The sequence below is a fragment of the Procambarus clarkii genome, chromosome 51 (genome assembly GCF_040958095.1).
Source record: "Procambarus clarkii isolate CNS0578487 chromosome 51, FALCON_Pclarkii_2.0, whole genome shotgun sequence".
Lineage (NCBI taxonomy): Eukaryota > Metazoa > Arthropoda > Malacostraca > Decapoda > Cambaridae > Procambarus > Procambarus clarkii.
In genome coordinates, this window is record NC_091200.1 from 8,373,826 (window position 1) to 8,391,013 (window position 17,188).

General features: G+C 40.1%; 1 protein-coding gene across 20 annotated transcripts in view; it reads left to right on the top strand.

Moving 5' to 3' along the window:
- Nucleotides 1-17,188, top strand: part of LOC123774611 (eukaryotic translation initiation factor 4E transporter) — a 177,153-nt gene that overhangs the window by 76,773 nt on the left and 83,192 nt on the right. For 10 of the 20 annotated variants that reach the window (XR_011222652.1, XM_069303922.1, XM_069303921.1 and 7 more), the window contains 3 exons: nucleotides 1,522-1,692; nucleotides 9,947-10,180; nucleotides 13,465-13,601. Coding sequence is in view for 19 of the 20 variants with exons in the window: in XM_069303922.1 (XP_069160023.1) it covers nucleotides 1,522-1,692; nucleotides 9,947-10,180; nucleotides 13,465-13,601 (542 nt within the window). In the remaining variant the exon portion in view is untranslated. The remainder of the gene's footprint in view (nucleotides 1-1,521; nucleotides 1,693-9,946; nucleotides 10,181-13,464; nucleotides 13,602-17,188) is intronic. The other 10 variants (XM_069303923.1, XM_069303924.1, XM_069303925.1 and 7 more) reach the window with 3 other exon arrangements.

A 17,188-nucleotide genomic window follows, 5' to 3' on the forward strand; every position in this document is an offset into this window, starting at 1 on the left:
GGCTCCTAGAGGTGGACCTTTTCGCATCAGCGTGGTTGAGGCGTCTTCCAGTTTGTGGCACCCTTCCCAGCCTGCGAGGCCGTTGGGATCGATGCCTTTCGGCTGGACTGGTCGAGGTAGGGTTATTTGTACCTCTTCCCACCGGTTCGGTTGTTGCTCTGGGTTGTTGCTTGTCGGAAAGCTTCATGCTCTCTTCCGGCACAGGGGTTTCTACTTTTTTGGTCCTGGTGGTTGTTTTTTCGCTTGCAGCAGTTCTCCATCTTTCCTGGCGAAGAATGAGTCTGCTGCTTTGCAAAGGGGTCCTTGTGTTATTGATGCTTAGTTGGTTCGGCCGGGGCTTCATCATTTTTTGTGTCCGGTTGTGGCTCTTTGCTGTTATTTGTGTGCCACAGCCACTGTGGCACAGGACGTGCTTTGGGTTGACCCGGTTTCCCTTTTTCCTTATTCCAGGATGCAGGTTTCCCAGGATGTCCACAGGATTATTCAGTCCAGCCAGCCTGCGGTCTTTTCCCGTGCCCACGTCGTTCATAAGTTTGCGGCTTTGGCTGCTGTTTTTGGTAATATGTCCAGGCCTATCATTCGAGCACAGGGCTTTTGGAGGTTGAGCAGGGTCCTGGCTGCACGGTACCTTGTTAATGTTCCTGGCCCTTCTCAGGAGTGTATAGCCTTGGGCCACAGGTTGCGGCCAGTTTTCTCGACTTCGAATTATGGAGCGAGTGACTACCGCCTCCCGGGTAAGTCCCTTTTCATTTTATCTTTGGTTAGGTAGCTCTGGGAAGCCGAAGGGACTCTCCACAGAAAACAAGCGTTGTATGTAATGAAACGCCATTTTCTGAGAGACCTGGAGGCTCTCCATCATCCCTTCCTCCCTCCCAGTTGATGTTTTTTTTTTGTGTTTTTGATACTCAGCCTCTGAACTGAGGAGAGTTGCCGGCGAAGTGGTCTAGGACCCCCCTCCCCGTCCCCATTCCCAGGGTGGGTGGGAATTGCGCAGACGGACGTGCGGCGGTTGTGGTGACGTCATGTTTGTTTCCTTGTTTTTGATTGGGAGTTCTGTTTGCTAGTTCGGCTTACAGTTTGTAATTTTTGACCAGCAGTAGTTTGTTTTGGAATTTCATACCTTTCTGGGTGCCTGACCTGGTAGATGGCAGACAGACTCCTTCCAATTACACGGGGGTGTCTATAGGCCATTGCTCCTCGTGCCTCTCTTGAGTGGGCCAGGTTCTGGCTCTGGTCCCCGGTAGGTCTAGAACTCCTTCGATTGACTGTTGCCATGGTCTAATATGTACTCATCTGCCTGGTATAGCTCCGGGAAGCCTTTGGGTCTCGCCCAGAAAATGGCATTTCAATATTCAATGCTGTTTTTTTTGGTGGTATTTGACATTTTCATATACTATTAATGTAACTTCTAGGATTAAAATATTTTAATTTTTTGTCAATTCTCGTTTATTTGGATATTTTAACACAACAGTATTGTTTACTTAAAAAGTGATGTGACTTACATTTGCTGAAATTTCGTAGGTGGGCAAGATGAAGCAATGGCAGCTAATAATGCTAGCAACATGGGAATTGTCGGCTCATCACGATTGAAACAGTTTTTCTCAAAAAGAGAGAGTCCTGTTTTGGGATCTACTGTCAATTCCCGGCGTTCCTCCATGGATTTACCAGCTCATATCAACAATCTTCTGAGTGGTGAGTGTATAACACACAACCCTCTAGTCCCATAATGCCTACCATTGATATAGCTACAGTAGTAAGTATGTTGGTATCTCACAGCAGTAAATAGTTAGTGTACACATTCTATAAGTTTTTCTCTTTTGCTAATTTTCCTCAGTCAATAAATATTGGAACCACAATAAAAGGAAATAAAAAAATTATAAAAGATTAAACATTAATATTAAAGTTTTCATAAAGAAAAAATTGCTTAAATATAATACTGTGTGTGTCATTTTATTTATATATATATATATATATATATATATATATATATATATATATATATATATATATATATATATATATATATATATATATATATATATATATATATATATATATATATATATATATATATATATATATATATATATATATAATATATATATATATATATATATAATGTCGTACCTAATAGCCAGAACGCACTTCTCAGCCTACTATTCAAGGCCCGATTTGCCTAATAAGCCAAGTTTTCCTGAATTAATATATTTACTATAATTTTTTCTTATGAAATGATAAAGCTACCCTTTTCTCTATGTATGAGATCAATTTTTTTTATTGGAGTTAAAATTAACGTAGATATATGACCGAACCTAACCAACCCTCCCTAACCTAACCTAACCTATGTTTATAGGTTAGGTTAGGTTAGGTAGCAGAAAAAGTTAGGTAAGGTTAGGTTAGGTAGGTTAGGTAGTCGAAAAACAATTAATTCATGAAAACTTGGCTTATTAGGCAAATCGGGCCATGCATAGTAGGCTGAGAAGTGCGTTCTGGCTACTAGGTACGACATATATATATATATATATATATATATATATATATATATAATGAATGAAAACTCACACCCCAGAAGTGACTCGAACCCATACTCCCAGAAGCAACGCAACTGGTAACTACAGGGCCTGTAACTGATGGTCAAGCGGATTAAGGCGCCCTGTAGTTACCAGTTGCGTTGCTTCTGGGAGTATGGGTTCGAGTCACTTCTGGGGTGTGAGTTTTCATTCGCATATAGTCCTGGGGACCATTCAGGCTTGTTCGCATTTGTGTTCCTCACGTGTGCCCCAAAGAATGAGGTGATTTGGTGAAATGCTATGCCCAAGATTACCATCCGAGTTGCCGTTGGGGAAGTGGCTCAAATAGCCTCGGCTATCACTTCCTTTTGACGGCCGTGATGGTCAAGCGGATTAAGGCGCCCTGTAGTTACCAGTTGCGTTGCTTCTGGGAGTATGGGTTCGAGTCACTTCTGGGGTGTGAGTTTTCATTCGCATATAGTCCTGGGGACCATTCAGGCTTGTTCGCATTTGTGTTCCTCACGTGTGCCCCAAAGAATGAGGTGATTTGGTGAAATGCTATGCCCAAGATTACCATCCGAGTTGCCGTCGGGGAAGTGGCTCAAATAGCCTCGGCTATCACTTCCTTTTGACGGCCGTGATGGTCAAGCGGATTAAGGCGCCCTGTAGTTACCAGTTGCGTTGCTTCTGGGAGTATGGGTTCGAGTCACTTCTGGGGTGTGAGTTTTCATTCGCATATAGTCCTGGGGACCATTCAGGCTTGTTCGCATTTGTGTTCCTCACGTGTGCCCCAAAGAATGAGGTGATTTGGTGAAATGCTATGCCCAAGATTACCATCCGAGTTGCCGTCGGGGAAGTGGCTCAAATAGCCTCGGCTATCACTTCCTTTTGACGGCCGTGATGGTCAAGCGGATTAAGGCGCCCTGTAGTTACCAGTTGCGTTGCTTCTGGGAGTATGGGTTCGAGTCACTTCTGGGGTGTGAGTTTTCATTCGCATATAGTCCTGGGGACCATTCAGGCTTGTTCGCATTTGTGTTCCTCACGTGTGCCCCAAAGAATGAGGTGATTTGGTGAAATGCTATGCCCAAGATTACCATCCGAGTTGCCGTCGGGGAAGTGGCTCAAATAGCCTCGGCTATCACTTCCTTTTGACGGCCGTGATGGTCAAGCGGATTAAGGCGCCCTGTAGTTACCAGTTGCGTTGCTTCTGGGAGTATGGGTTCGAGTCACTTCTGGGGTGTGAGTTTTCATTCGCATATAGTCCTGGGGACCATTCAGGCTTGTTCGCATATATATATATATATATATATATATATATATATATATATATATGTATATGTATATGTATATGTATATGTATATGTATATGTATATGTATATATATATATATATATATATATATATATATATATATATGTATATATATATGTATATATGTATATGTATATATGTATATATATATATGTCGTACCTAGTAGCCAGAACGCACTTCTCAGCCTACTATGCAAGGGCCGATTTGCCTAATAAGCCAAGTTTCCGTGAATTATTTGTTATTCGACTACCTAACCTACCTAACCTAACCTAACTTTTTCGGCTACCTAACCAAACCTAACCTATAAAGATAGGTTAGGTTAGGTAGGGTTGGTTAGGTTCGGTCATATATCTACGTTAATTTTAACTCCAATAAACAAAAATTGACCTCATACATAATGAAATGGGTAGCTTTATCATTTCATAAGAAAAAAATTAGAAAAAATATATTAATTCAGGAAAACTTGGCTTATTAGGCAAATCGGGCCTTGCATAGTAGGCCGATAAGTGCGTTCTGGCTATTAGGTACGACATATATTTATATATTTTTATATATATATATATATATATATATATATATATATATATATATATATATATATATATATATATATATATATATATATATATATATATATATATATATATATATATATATATATATATATATATATATATATATATATATATATATATATATATAATATATATATATAATGTGTGTATGTATATGTATGTATGTATGTATGTCGTACCTAGTAGCCATAACGCAGTTCTTGGCCTACAATACAAGCCCCGATTTGCCTAATAAGCCAAGTTTTCCAGAATTTTAATGTTTTTCCAATTTTTTTCTTATGAAATGATAAAGGTATTAATTTAATTTTGTATCGGCTAACTTTTTTTTAATTTGAGTTAAAACTAACGCAGATATATGACCGAACCTAACCAACCAACTCTACCTAACCTAACCTGGCTTAATCTAACCTAAACTAACATAATTAATCACTAATTTATGTTCTTAATATAATATTATAATACTTAAAATAAACCAATACGAAACAATTTATTGAAAATAAAGGAAATAACTCTTCCTATTAGGCAAATTAGGCCTTGTATAGTAGGCTAAAAGTGCGTTCTGGCTACTAGGTATGATATATATCACGAAAATATCACGTGATTAAAAATGTGACAGTGTCAGACCACGGAGGAAAATTGAAACAGGAATTTCCTTAAGTACTTTCGTATATTAATACATCTTCAGAAGGAGCGGTTTTACAGGTCGAGTACTGGACATAAATAGGCTGGAGAGAATGGAGGAGTGAGGTAGGGTACAATACGTGGACACTGCAGAGGGCCTATTGGCCTATCCGATGCAGCTCCCATTCTTAACCCCACACATAGATGATAATAGCATAAAATAGTAAATATTTGCAATGAATTAATGACACAAATGTGTTCCAATGATCCTACTTAAATCGCCCTTTAATTGATCTATTAAAAATGGATCTAAGTTATATAAACCACTGCTAATGTTCAAATTACTTTCTTTTGTGATTTGTATCAAAGCAGATTCAATTATGTTATAGGTGCTTTTACAATTCGTTATTGAAGAAGCCATCTCCCAATCAATTTGGTGAGCATTTTCTGACAGATGAACAAACAAAGCATTAGACAATGGGCCATGTCTTAGAGTATTTATGTTGCGAAATTCTACATTTCAAATCTTTAGATGTTTGCCCAATATAGAACTTATTACAGTCTTTACAAGGTATTTTATAATTGACACAATTATCACTACGAGGGCTGTTCCTAACTAATATCTTACCAACAGTATTTTCGTAGCTAAACAATACATGTATATTAAAAAGTTTCATGGCCTTGACAATATTCTCAAACCCAGAGAAATATGGTAAACATAACACATTCTTTGAGCTAATTCTTTCAATGCATATATTATTATAATATGTATGACATGCTTTGCTACGGCAAACTTCCAAAAAACTCGGTGGGTAACAAAGTTTGAGACCAATCGAATCAATATTCTTAAACTCTTCGTCTAAGAATTCTGGACTCACAACTCGAAGAGCTCTTAGATACATTGAAGAAAAAATTGACTTTAACATTGTATCTATGCCCTGAAAAATAATGAACATAAGATAAATTATTCGTAGGTTTTCTGTAGACACTAAACATTAGTGAAAAATCTTCCCTATGAATAAGTACATCTAGGAATGGCAAATATTTATCAATTTCAGTCTCCATAGTAAATTTTATAGAGGTGACTTGGTCATTAAGTTTGGCTGCAAATTCATCTGTGTTTACATCTGAAGGCCATATACACAAAATATCATCAACTTATCTAAACCATGGAATGATTCCAGGAGTTATTTTTTAAACAAATTTCTTTTCGAAGAATTCCATGTACAAGTTTGGAATTCTTTATCGCCATTGCTTTCAAACTTGTACATGGAATTCTTCGAAAAGAAATTTGTTTAAAAAATAACGCCTGGAATCATTCCATGGTTTAGATATGTTGAGGATATTTTGTGTAAATGGTAGTTGGCAGAATATAGTTGTGCATTAATGCACAACTATATTCTACCAACTTCAAGACTCCTTACCAATATAGAAGCATCAAGAAATATGGGCCAATAGGCCCTTTGCAGTTACTTCCATTCTTCCCTTTAATTTACCCAATTTATACCCATTTCACTGTGTTCTGTCTTGTGTTGAAAGTTTTGTTCACCTCATCCAAAACTGTTGTAAAATATCACCTCACCCAAATGCAGGTATATAAGATGAAAGCTGTTTAAATGATAGCATAGTAGAACTCTGTTTAGTGTTTGCAGGTTATAGTTGTGTGTGTGTAAACTAAAGAATTTGAAAATGTAATAAGTTATTATGAAACGCGTTCAAGTGTCGCGTCAGACTGGAAATAAAAATGAATTTTGGAGAATTGATTTTTCAATTACCATCGACAGTGAAAAGAAACATAAGAAATATTGAGAAAATTCGTGTTAGAATTATTAATCTTACTTTTTCGGTCATATTTAATAATATATGTTTACAAGAAAGACTGGTACCAAAATATACTAATATATGTATATATATATATATATATATGTTGTTGAATATGACCGAAAAGGTAAGATTAATAATTCTAACACGAATCTTTTCAATATTTCTTATGTTTTTCTTCACTGTCGGTGGTAATAAAAATAACAATTCTCCGAAATTCATTTTTTAATTGTCTGATGCCTGAACGCGTTTCATAATTCGTATTACATTTTCTAAGACTTAATTTACACACAAATTCTTTGTACTTGTACTCTATTGGATGAAGTGATATGGTACAAAAGTTTTGGGTGAGGTGACAAACACAAGACAGAACACGAAACTTTGGTTATAAAATGGATAAGTGAACATATGAATGGAAGTAACTGCAGAAGGCGTATTGACCCATACTTCCTCTTGCTGTTTCCATATTCGTTCAGGGTCTTGAAGTAGGTAGACCCCCGAACCAAGAGGGAATAATGGAAGTAACTGCAAAGCGCCAAAAAGTCAACACCAGCAATCACCAGCCAATTAATGCACAACTATATTCTACCCACTTCAAGACTCCGTACCAATATAGAAGCATCAAGAGGAAGTATGGGCCAATAGGCCCTTTGCAGTTACTTCCATTTTTCCCTCTCATTTATCCAATTAATACCCAATGTTCCGTGTTCTGTCTTGTGTTGGTCAAAAGTTTGTTCACGTCATCCAAAACTGTTGGAACATATCACCTCACCCAAATGCGAGAATATAAGACAAGCTGTTTAATTGTTAGCATAAGTAAAACTCTGTTTAGTGTTTTCAGGTTACAGTTGTGTGTGTGTGTAAACTAAAGTCTTTGAAAAGGTAATAAGGTATTACAAAACGCGTTCAAGCGTCGGGTCAGACTAGAAATAAAAATGAATTTTGGAGAATTGATTTTTCAATTACCATCGACAGTAAAAAGAAACATAAAAAATAATGAGAAAATTCGTGTTAGAATTATTAATATTACTTTCTCGGTCATATTTAACAACATATATATGTATGTATGTATATATATATATGTCGTACCTAGTAGCCAGAACGCACTTCTCAGCCTACTATGCAAGGCCCGATTTGCCTAATAAGCCAAGTTATCCTTAATTAACATATTTTCTCTAATTTTTTTTTTATGAAATGATAAAGCTACCGATTTTCATTATGTATGAGGCTAATTTTTTTTTAGTGGAGTTAAAATTAACGTAGATATGACCGAATCTAACCAACCCTACCTAACCTAACCTAACCTATCTTTATAGGTTAGGTTAGGTAGCCGAAAAAGTTAGGTTAGGTAGTCGAAAACACATTAATTCATGAAAACTTGGCTTATTAGGCAAATTGGGCCTTGTATAGTAGGCTGAGCAGTGTGTTCTGGCTACTAGGTACGACATATATATATATATATATATATATATATATATATATAATGTATATATGTATATATGTATATGTATATATATGTATATGTATATATGTATATGTATATATATGTATATGTACATATATATGTATATATGTGTACATATATATGTGTACATATATATGTGTATATATATATATAATGTGTATATGTGTATATATATGTATATATATATATATATATGTGTGTGTATATATATGTTTGTATATATATGAACATTGAATATATATGAACACATTGAACGCGTTTCGTAATAACTTATTACATTTTCAAAGACTTTTGTTTACACACACAATTGTAACCTGAAAACACTAAACAGAGTTTTACTTATGCTAATAGTAAACAGCTTATCTGTCTTATATACTCGCACTTGGGCGAGGTGATATGTTGCAACAGTTTTGGATGAGGTGAACAAACTTTTGGCAAACACAAGACAGAACACAGAACAATGGGTATTAATTGGATATATGAGGGCATAAGAATGGAAGTAACTGCAAAGGGCCTATTGGCCCATACTTCCTCTTGATGCTTCTATATTAGTACGGAGTCTTGAAATGGGTAGAATATAGTTATGCATTAATTGGCTGTTGATTGCTTGTGTTGACTTTTTGATGTGTAGTGCCTCACAGATGTCGAGCCACCTGCTGTCGCTGTATCTATCGATGATTTCTGTGTTGTTTGTTAAGACTTCTCTGGAGATATCTGGTTGTTGGAAGAGATTACATGTTCCTTAATGGAGCCCTGTTGCTTATACATTGTTAATCGCCTGGAAAGAGATGTTGTCGTCTTGCCTATATACCGAGTTCTTTGGGGCTTACAGTCCCCAAGCGGGCATTTGAAGACATAGACGACGTTGGTCTCCTTTAGCAGAACACCTTAGAAACCAACGTCGTCTATGCTTTCAAATGCCCGCTTGGGGACTGTAAGCCCCAAAGAACTAAGTATATAAGCAAGAGTGAAGGCGAAACCACCTTACATCTTATGCATTTTACACGTGATGCATTTTGCTCAGCTAGCAATAAATAGGTACCTGGGAGTTAGGTAACTGTTGTGGGCTGCAACTTTGGGAAGATCAGTTGTTGGCATAGGGGGACTTCGGTAAGCAGACTGGCTTCCTATCCCTGATAAAAGAAAACCAAGTGTTTATATCATAATTTTTTTTTATAATTGTAATTAATTTTGATTTAGGTACTGTAATAATTTTTATTTTTCATGTTTACCAATTGGTTGAAATTTTGTTGCTGTGCTTCAAATATAATAGTAGGGGCAGTACTATCAGTATCTCGAGGTAGTGTGTAGTAATGTTTGTGGCTCAGCTTGATTGAGCCTTGCACTTAGGTTTTCATGGCTTGTTTGTTAATCCCAGAGTGAGCCGTTTACTAGATATGGGCCTTATTAAAACTTGCATATACTATAGTTACTAACTAAAAATGTATTTAATATCACATTGAAAGAGGTACAGGTAGTTAGAAGTACAGTAATTACTAATAATATTGCAATCTACACTAACCCCAGCTGTACTAAATTGCTTATGATACTAATAGCCCAGAAGGACCATGGTTTCCACTGTAGTGCTGAGTACTCTTCAGACCTTAAGTCTGAAGCCTAACCCGCAAACCTGCCTCTGCAGAAATCACGGGTAGCGAAACAAACATTGTGATCCCTTCGCCCACGGCAGGCCTCGACTCGAACCGCTTCTTCGCACCAATTTCTCCGGCAGACAAAACGGGTGGAAACTCCATAGTGGATCTTCTGCAGCAAGCATCAGGAGGGATAGGTGGACCTGAACCAATGAGACCACCTCCTCCGATAGGACCTCCTGGTATGCCAGGATCACAGCCTCCACCTTCTATTAAGGATCTCAGTGAGTTATATGGTGCATACTCGGGAGTTTATTAAAAATGTCTTTAATACTGCCATATTGCTCAAGCTGTGCATTGCAATAAATTTATAAATCTCTTGTTCAGTTTAGTAGATCATTACATTTACCTCTTGAGTATTAACACTATGAAGTTTTTTGAATCTATTGTAAACAGTTTCTCATTAGATTGATAGTGCTCACTAGTTACTGAACTAAATTAATCCATTGAAACCTTAAGTGTAGTGATGGTAGTAGTAGCAGTAGCATGAGAGAGAAAGTACAGGGGGCCCTTAGATATGTGCAATTTTTGCCATAACACAGTTTGCATTTAGTGCCAATAATTAAAATTGTTGTTCTATGATATGACTTAACAGATTTACACATAAAAATATTTATTGCTAATCAAAATTACTTCTTGGTATTCCTAGTTCTGTGCTATTACAGAACAATTATATTAAACAATTTATCAAAGAAGGAATATGTACTGTAAGGCTGACTGGTGTGCACTCCTTTCCATTCCCTTACCCTCCTCACGGACCACTTAAACCTGCTCCACCTAAGTTTTCTTGATTACCAATGGCAGATGTACCGCTTTTGATCTACTTTCATTCAGTGATAAGCTAATTGGTGAAGGTTCTTTTTGAGCTGAAGGATGCCTTTTGTATCTTATCCAGGTATTAGGTTCTAGTTGAGGTCTCAATTAAAATGTTCTAAAAGCTATGTTGCAATAGTAGGGAGACAAAATGGTCCATCAAGAAGTTGACTGGGTCAGCCATGAAGATTTATTCATTACATACACCTTGAATGGAGGCATTGTATAGTTGGATTTACTGTTGCAAGCTGCAACTCTGACCTTTGCTTCTGGCTGTCATGACGCATCCATGGTTTTTAGGAATCCTGTTAATGTAACTGAGATCGTAAACATTGGTAATAAAGCCCTTAATGTTGGTTGACATAATGCTTATGGATTGGGTTCCGTTTTCACATTTTTGCCAAAGTAGCTGCTGTTAGTGGCATTCCACAGTGCTGGTAGGCTAATGGTGTATAAATCTAAAGTTTGTGTAAGGCCAAATGATAGCAAGGTAGGTGACCTGTTTGTACAGGTTGTCCTCCAACTTGAGAACAGGATGTTTCAAAAGGAAACAAGTCAGCCATTTGTACGTTGGATGCAAATTTCCCACAGGCTCAGTCCTGTAAATGGGGGATGCAATACTGGACCACTCACACAGAGATCACAATTACGTGATGCATCAAATGAACAAATCCACAAGGGCCGTGACGAGGATTCGAACCTGTGTCTGGAAGCATCCCAGACACTGCCTTAATCGACTGAGCTACGACAGGGTTAAAAGGGTTGAAACCGAAGTTCTACTGAACTTACTGGATCCCGTAGCCTCTCTGAGGCACAAACCAGGCTTTTACACAACCCCCCCCTGCACCCGATAGCTCGGGTGCATCCCGCAGGAGCGACACGAACAGCTTCAACAGCGCAGACAATGCACTTACTGCCGAAGGCAACGCTTCCAAAGAAAAGAAAGGGCAGTCTGCTAACTAGGACTACTCCGGAACTTCGTAACGAACCCAGTATGGACACGAAGACCCATACACGAAGGAATGCGGATCCATCATAAAAGCAAAATCCAGGTCGCACAGGAAGTAAGCCACAAGGGCTTCTCGCACCCACTGTGACTGGACTCGGGAAGCCAGAAACCTCCGGAAAGACGGAATCGAAAAACTGATGGGGCCACGGAACCGAACCCGGGGAGGGGTAGACGCCAAATCCGACTCGTACAAGGAGGGAGCAAAAGAGCCCCACACCCTATAACACCAAACCCCGCTCTGAGGGGTACAAAAACCCAAGCGGGGTCCAGTGGGGCCCAAGGTCCCCCAAGTCACCCCCTCCCCTGCCCCAGGAACCTCACCCCGAGGATCTGGGGCCGAGTCGTCGTCCTCCCCCCCCCCAACCCCCGCCTCTAAAGAAAAGGCAGGAGCATCTGAAAAGCAGGAACGAAGGGGGCCCCCCCTGGTCAGACCCAGAAGCTCCGGCAGGAGGACCAGGCTCGAAGGCCTCCGCTGCTATCCCGGAAGGGGACTCCCCTAAGGCTGCCAGTCTCTTAACACCAACTAAACCCTGCCCTGTCTCCAAAACCCTCAGATGCTTTGGAGCCGGAAGCATGGGGGGAAAGAAACGGATAGACAACAGAAGGGAAAGGACAAAGGGCGGAACCAGAGCCGAAGCGACTCCCACCCCCAAGTCCGGGTCCCTAAAACCAAAACGGGGCATCTGGGGAAGCAAATAACCTAGCGCGTTGTACCAAAGCGCTACACGTGGGCCTGTGGGCTGCTGCAAGCAACAGCCTAGTGGACCAAACTCTCACAAGTCAAGCTTGGCCTCGGGCCGGGCTTGGAGAGAACTATTCCCAGAACCCCATCAAGCAGGTGGAACAGAACCAGCCGCTGTAAGAAGTGAAAACTAGCTGTGCAGTACCCCGCGCCCCTACCAATGACGAAAACTACCCCCTACCCTGAGGCAAACACGGGCAACAAAGACCCCAGTTTTCTCCAAGGGCAGCCAAGTACTGAGCAGTAAAAGACACAGTGGGGGTAGGTCTTTAGGTGTTTTGCGGAAGGTGGCCCCAAGCCCCAAGGGTAGTACTTGCAGGGCACCTAGGCGCATGCAGCCAGAGTACTAAAGAATATTACTCCTAGCGTGCACACCACCAGTAGAGACAGTCCACACCAAAAGGCACTGAATCTGAGACAAATTGCTGGAAACAGTGGCACAAGACCATGCCAGTAGCACATCAGCCTGAGAACTGAAGGGTGGATCACCTGCGTGGGGTTCTTGGGCTTCCCCTTCCTCCTCCCGGGGAGGGGGGTTGCACAGACAGCGGCGTGGCAACATGACGACGCCATGTTCGTTTGGGGAGTTCTGTCCATGCGTTCAGCTATCGGTAACAATTGTTTCACCTGAATAGGGGTTTGTTTTGGGGCGCCTACCTTTCTGGGTGCCAGAGTTGATCAATGGCAGACATAGACTGCTCCCAACCACATGAGGGGTTTATATAGGCCATTGCTCCTTGTGCCTCTCTTGAAGGGGGCCAGGTTCTGGCTTATGGTCCCTGGTAGGCAAGAACTCTGTGCACATTGACTGATGCCCGAAAGTTATACATATCCATTCAGCCTGGATAGCTACGGGAAAGACGGGCGCCCCCCAGAAAAGTAATATAATCATTACTGGTATACAACTAAACACTAAATATGCTAAAATATAACATTACTTACAGTGATGGACGGTAAAGGACAGAGTTTAGAGGAAGTGGAGGCTGGGATAAGAAGTATGCGTCAACCAAGCCACAGTCGCCATAGTTATATTGGGCATAACCGCCACAATATAAGCCAGTTGACAGCTTTTGATGACTTCGTGAGTAAATGTTATTACTATTGGCACATGCTATGCATTATGTTTTACTAGTAGAGCATGCATAAAAACTATAAATTTTGTAACCTTGTATTATTGTGGATATTTAAAGTGTGTTTATTGTTGTTGATCTGCTGATCATTAGTAGGTAGCAATTTTGTAGCTCTAGATTCATGAAATTTGTAGACTAAATATTGATTTGATTTTGTGGAAACAAGGCTGTATGATTATGTATAAAGTTGTTTAATATTGTATATATAGGTAAAACTTATTGTGTTACTGTTAAACTAGCATGAATTGATAGTTGTCATTGCTAGTGCAAGGAATATTTGAGTGTACTTTGGGTAATGTTGATGCATATTGCAGAATATAATCAATCAGTAAACACAAATTTGGTGGGTATTTGTTTATCTAGTTCTGCCTCTGTCACCCTGTTCCCCACCACCTTTCAAAGAACTTTCAATTAGTGGCCTTTACTGAATATACCTTTATCTGACCTTACCTAAATAAGGACTTAAAACTTGATCCAAATTACATTTTCCCTTATGAATCCTAGCCTTTAATTATCCCTCTCTCCTTATCCATGAAATATAGTCTGCTTTTCATATTTTCTTAGCAAGCATAACATTAATATTGTTTTCTCCATGTGTCTGAATATTTCCCTCAACTATTCTGACTTAACCTACACCTCACTTTGCTCTTACTTATTTCTCCCTATCTATTTGTGCTATATACAATTTATCGAATTTTCAAGAACCTTAATTTTACATTCGTGTAATTCCCTAAGTGTAGTTACAGGATGAGAGCTACGCTTGTGGTGTCCCGTTTTCCCAGCACTGCCATATAACCCCTTTAACCTATTGACGGTCTTGGCTTCTACCACCACCTCGCCTAACTTGTTCCAACCGTCTACCACTGTTTGCGAAAGTGAATTTTCTTATATTTCTTCGGCATCTGTGTTTAGTTTAAATCTATGACCTCTTGTTCTTAAAGTTCCACGTCTCTGGAAATCTTCCCTATCAATTTTTCGAGTGCCTTATTTCCTGCACATTTTACTACCATGGATCAGAAATACAATCACTTAATTTCCTTAAACTTAACATTTTTTTCCGTGCTTTGCTATCATACATGTACAGTACAGAGCTAATACTAGATACTTTGGTTTCATCTTCCAGTGCTTCACTACCCACTTCTGTTTTGCATCTCATTAAAATATTTTATGGTATGCAAAATTTTGTGAGATAAATGATGAGGTAGCAAAAAATTTATTCTAAAACAAAGATGCAAAACAAGAAAACAGGATTGGCTCAACAGAAATTGCAAGAGGGGCAGAGAACAAGGCAAAACAAAAAAACAAAACAAAAAAAAACTAAAGGTTCACAATAGGAAGAGGCCTAACCCTCAAACATACCAACAGTAGATACAAGCAAGAAACTACACAGCAGTGCAAAGAGTAGAAATATATTGAGAAAGGGGGTAGAAGATAAATGTAAAACAGGACTAGTCTTTTTTTTATAACTTTATTAAAAGGAAGCTGCATGTAAAGGATAAAATTCAGAAATTTTATCTTCCCATCTCATCTTTTCCTATCCCCCGCTCTCATTTTTTTTCATGTCCCCCTCTCCTCTTTTCCTACTCCCCCCCTCTCCTCTTTTCCTACTCCCCCCCCCTCTCCTCTTTTCCTACTCCCCCCCCCTCTCCTCTTTTCCTACTCCCCCCCCCTCTCCTCTTTTCCTACTCCCCCCCCCTCTCCTCTTTTCCTACTCCTCCCCTCTCCTCTTTTCCTACTCCCCCCCTCTCCTCTTTTCCTACTCCCCCCCTCTCCTCTTTTCCTACTCCCCCCCTCTCCTCTTTTCCTACTCCCCCCCTCTCCTCTTTTCCTACTCCCCCCCTCTCCTCTTTTCCTACTCCCCCCCTCTCCTCTTTTCCTACTCCCCCTCCTCTCCTCTTTTCCTACTCCCCCCCTCTCCTCTTTTCCTACTCCCCCCCCTCTCCTCTTTTCCTACTCCCCCCCTCTCCTCTTTTCCTACTCCCCCCTCTCCTCTTTTCCTACTCCCCCCCCTCTCCTCTTTTCCTACTCCCCCCTCTCCTCTTTTCCTACTCCCCCCCCTCTCCTCTTTTCCTACTCCCCCCCTCTCCTCTTTTCCTACTCCCCCCCTCTCCTCTTTTCCTACTCCCCCCCTCTCCTCTTTTCCTACTCCCCCCTCTCTTTTTTCTACCCCCTCTCCTCTTTTCCTATCCCCCCCCTCTCCTCTCTCTCCCTATCCTCCCCTCTCCCCTCTCTCTCCCTATCCTCCCCTCTCCCCTCTCTCTCCCTATCCTCCCCTCTCTCCCCCTATCCTCCCCTCTCTCCTCTCTCCCCCTATCCCCCCCTCTCTCCCCCTATCCCCCCCTCTCTCCTCTCTCCCTATCCCCTCTCTCTCTCTCCCTGTCCCCCCTCTCTCTCCCTATCCCCTCCCCCTCCTCTCTTCCTATTCCCCCCTCCTCTCTTCCTATTCCCCCCTCCTCTCTTCCTATTCCCCCCTCCTCTCTTCCTATTCCCCCCTCCTCTCTTCCTATTCCCCCCTCCTCTCTTCCTATTCCCCTCCCCCCTCCGCTCTTTTCCTATCCCCCACTTTGTCCTCTCTTCCTATCCCCCCCCCTGTGCTCTTTTCTTATTCCCTTCTTTTCCCATCCCCCTCTCTCCTCTTTTCCCCTTTTCCTGCCCCGCTCTCCTCCCCTTCTCCCTTCATCTCCACTATTCTCTCCTCTCTTTTTTCTGTTTTGTCTCATTTTGTCTGACAGTTGGTGTTTGTCTTTTCGCTGACTATTTCCTTGCCCCTCTCTTGTAAAAATATAATTTTCCATTGGTGTGCTGGTGGTCCACTGGCGAGAGGAGCTATGGTGTTTTATATTCAAACATATATTAGTCTCCCTTAGGCTTTTAAAAAAGGAGAAATAAAAAGCTTTTAAGAAAGCTTTCTCATAGGCTTGAGAAAGCCTTGGAAGGATTATCTGTTTTATGCTACTACAGGCATAGTAAGATAATTAGAAAATGTTAATTTTTCCAAGATCAGTACATAATTTTTCATATTGCTATAAGAAAAAGTTTAAAATTTTGTTAAAAATATTTAGCCAAGCTTAACTGGCAGGCAGTATGAAATCAATGATGGGGGTCAGTATGTGACTAGCATGCTATTTCCTCTTGAATTCTGGCAGGCCCAACCAGCGTATGTCCATCCCATACACCAGACTATTTTCCCCTGCAAAGTTGGGTGAGGATAGCACTAGCATCAGGCCTCAAATCTTGGGTAGACATTCTTATAGATATATGAGGAAATATCAATATTTTATTATTGCAAGTCATATTATACATACGTTTGCATATATAGTTACACAATACTGTGTACTATATACACACACATGCATTTTAAAATATAGATATTTGTCAATATTATAAACTTAATGCTTAATTTTTAATGACCCTATTTCTTTAGTGAATTGCCTCGTCAAAATTTCACCCTCTTAGCTTTTAATTTTTTGTCATTATAGCTCTTTCTCCTGACAGTGATCTCTAATATATTTCCTTTCTATTATTTTTTATTACAGAA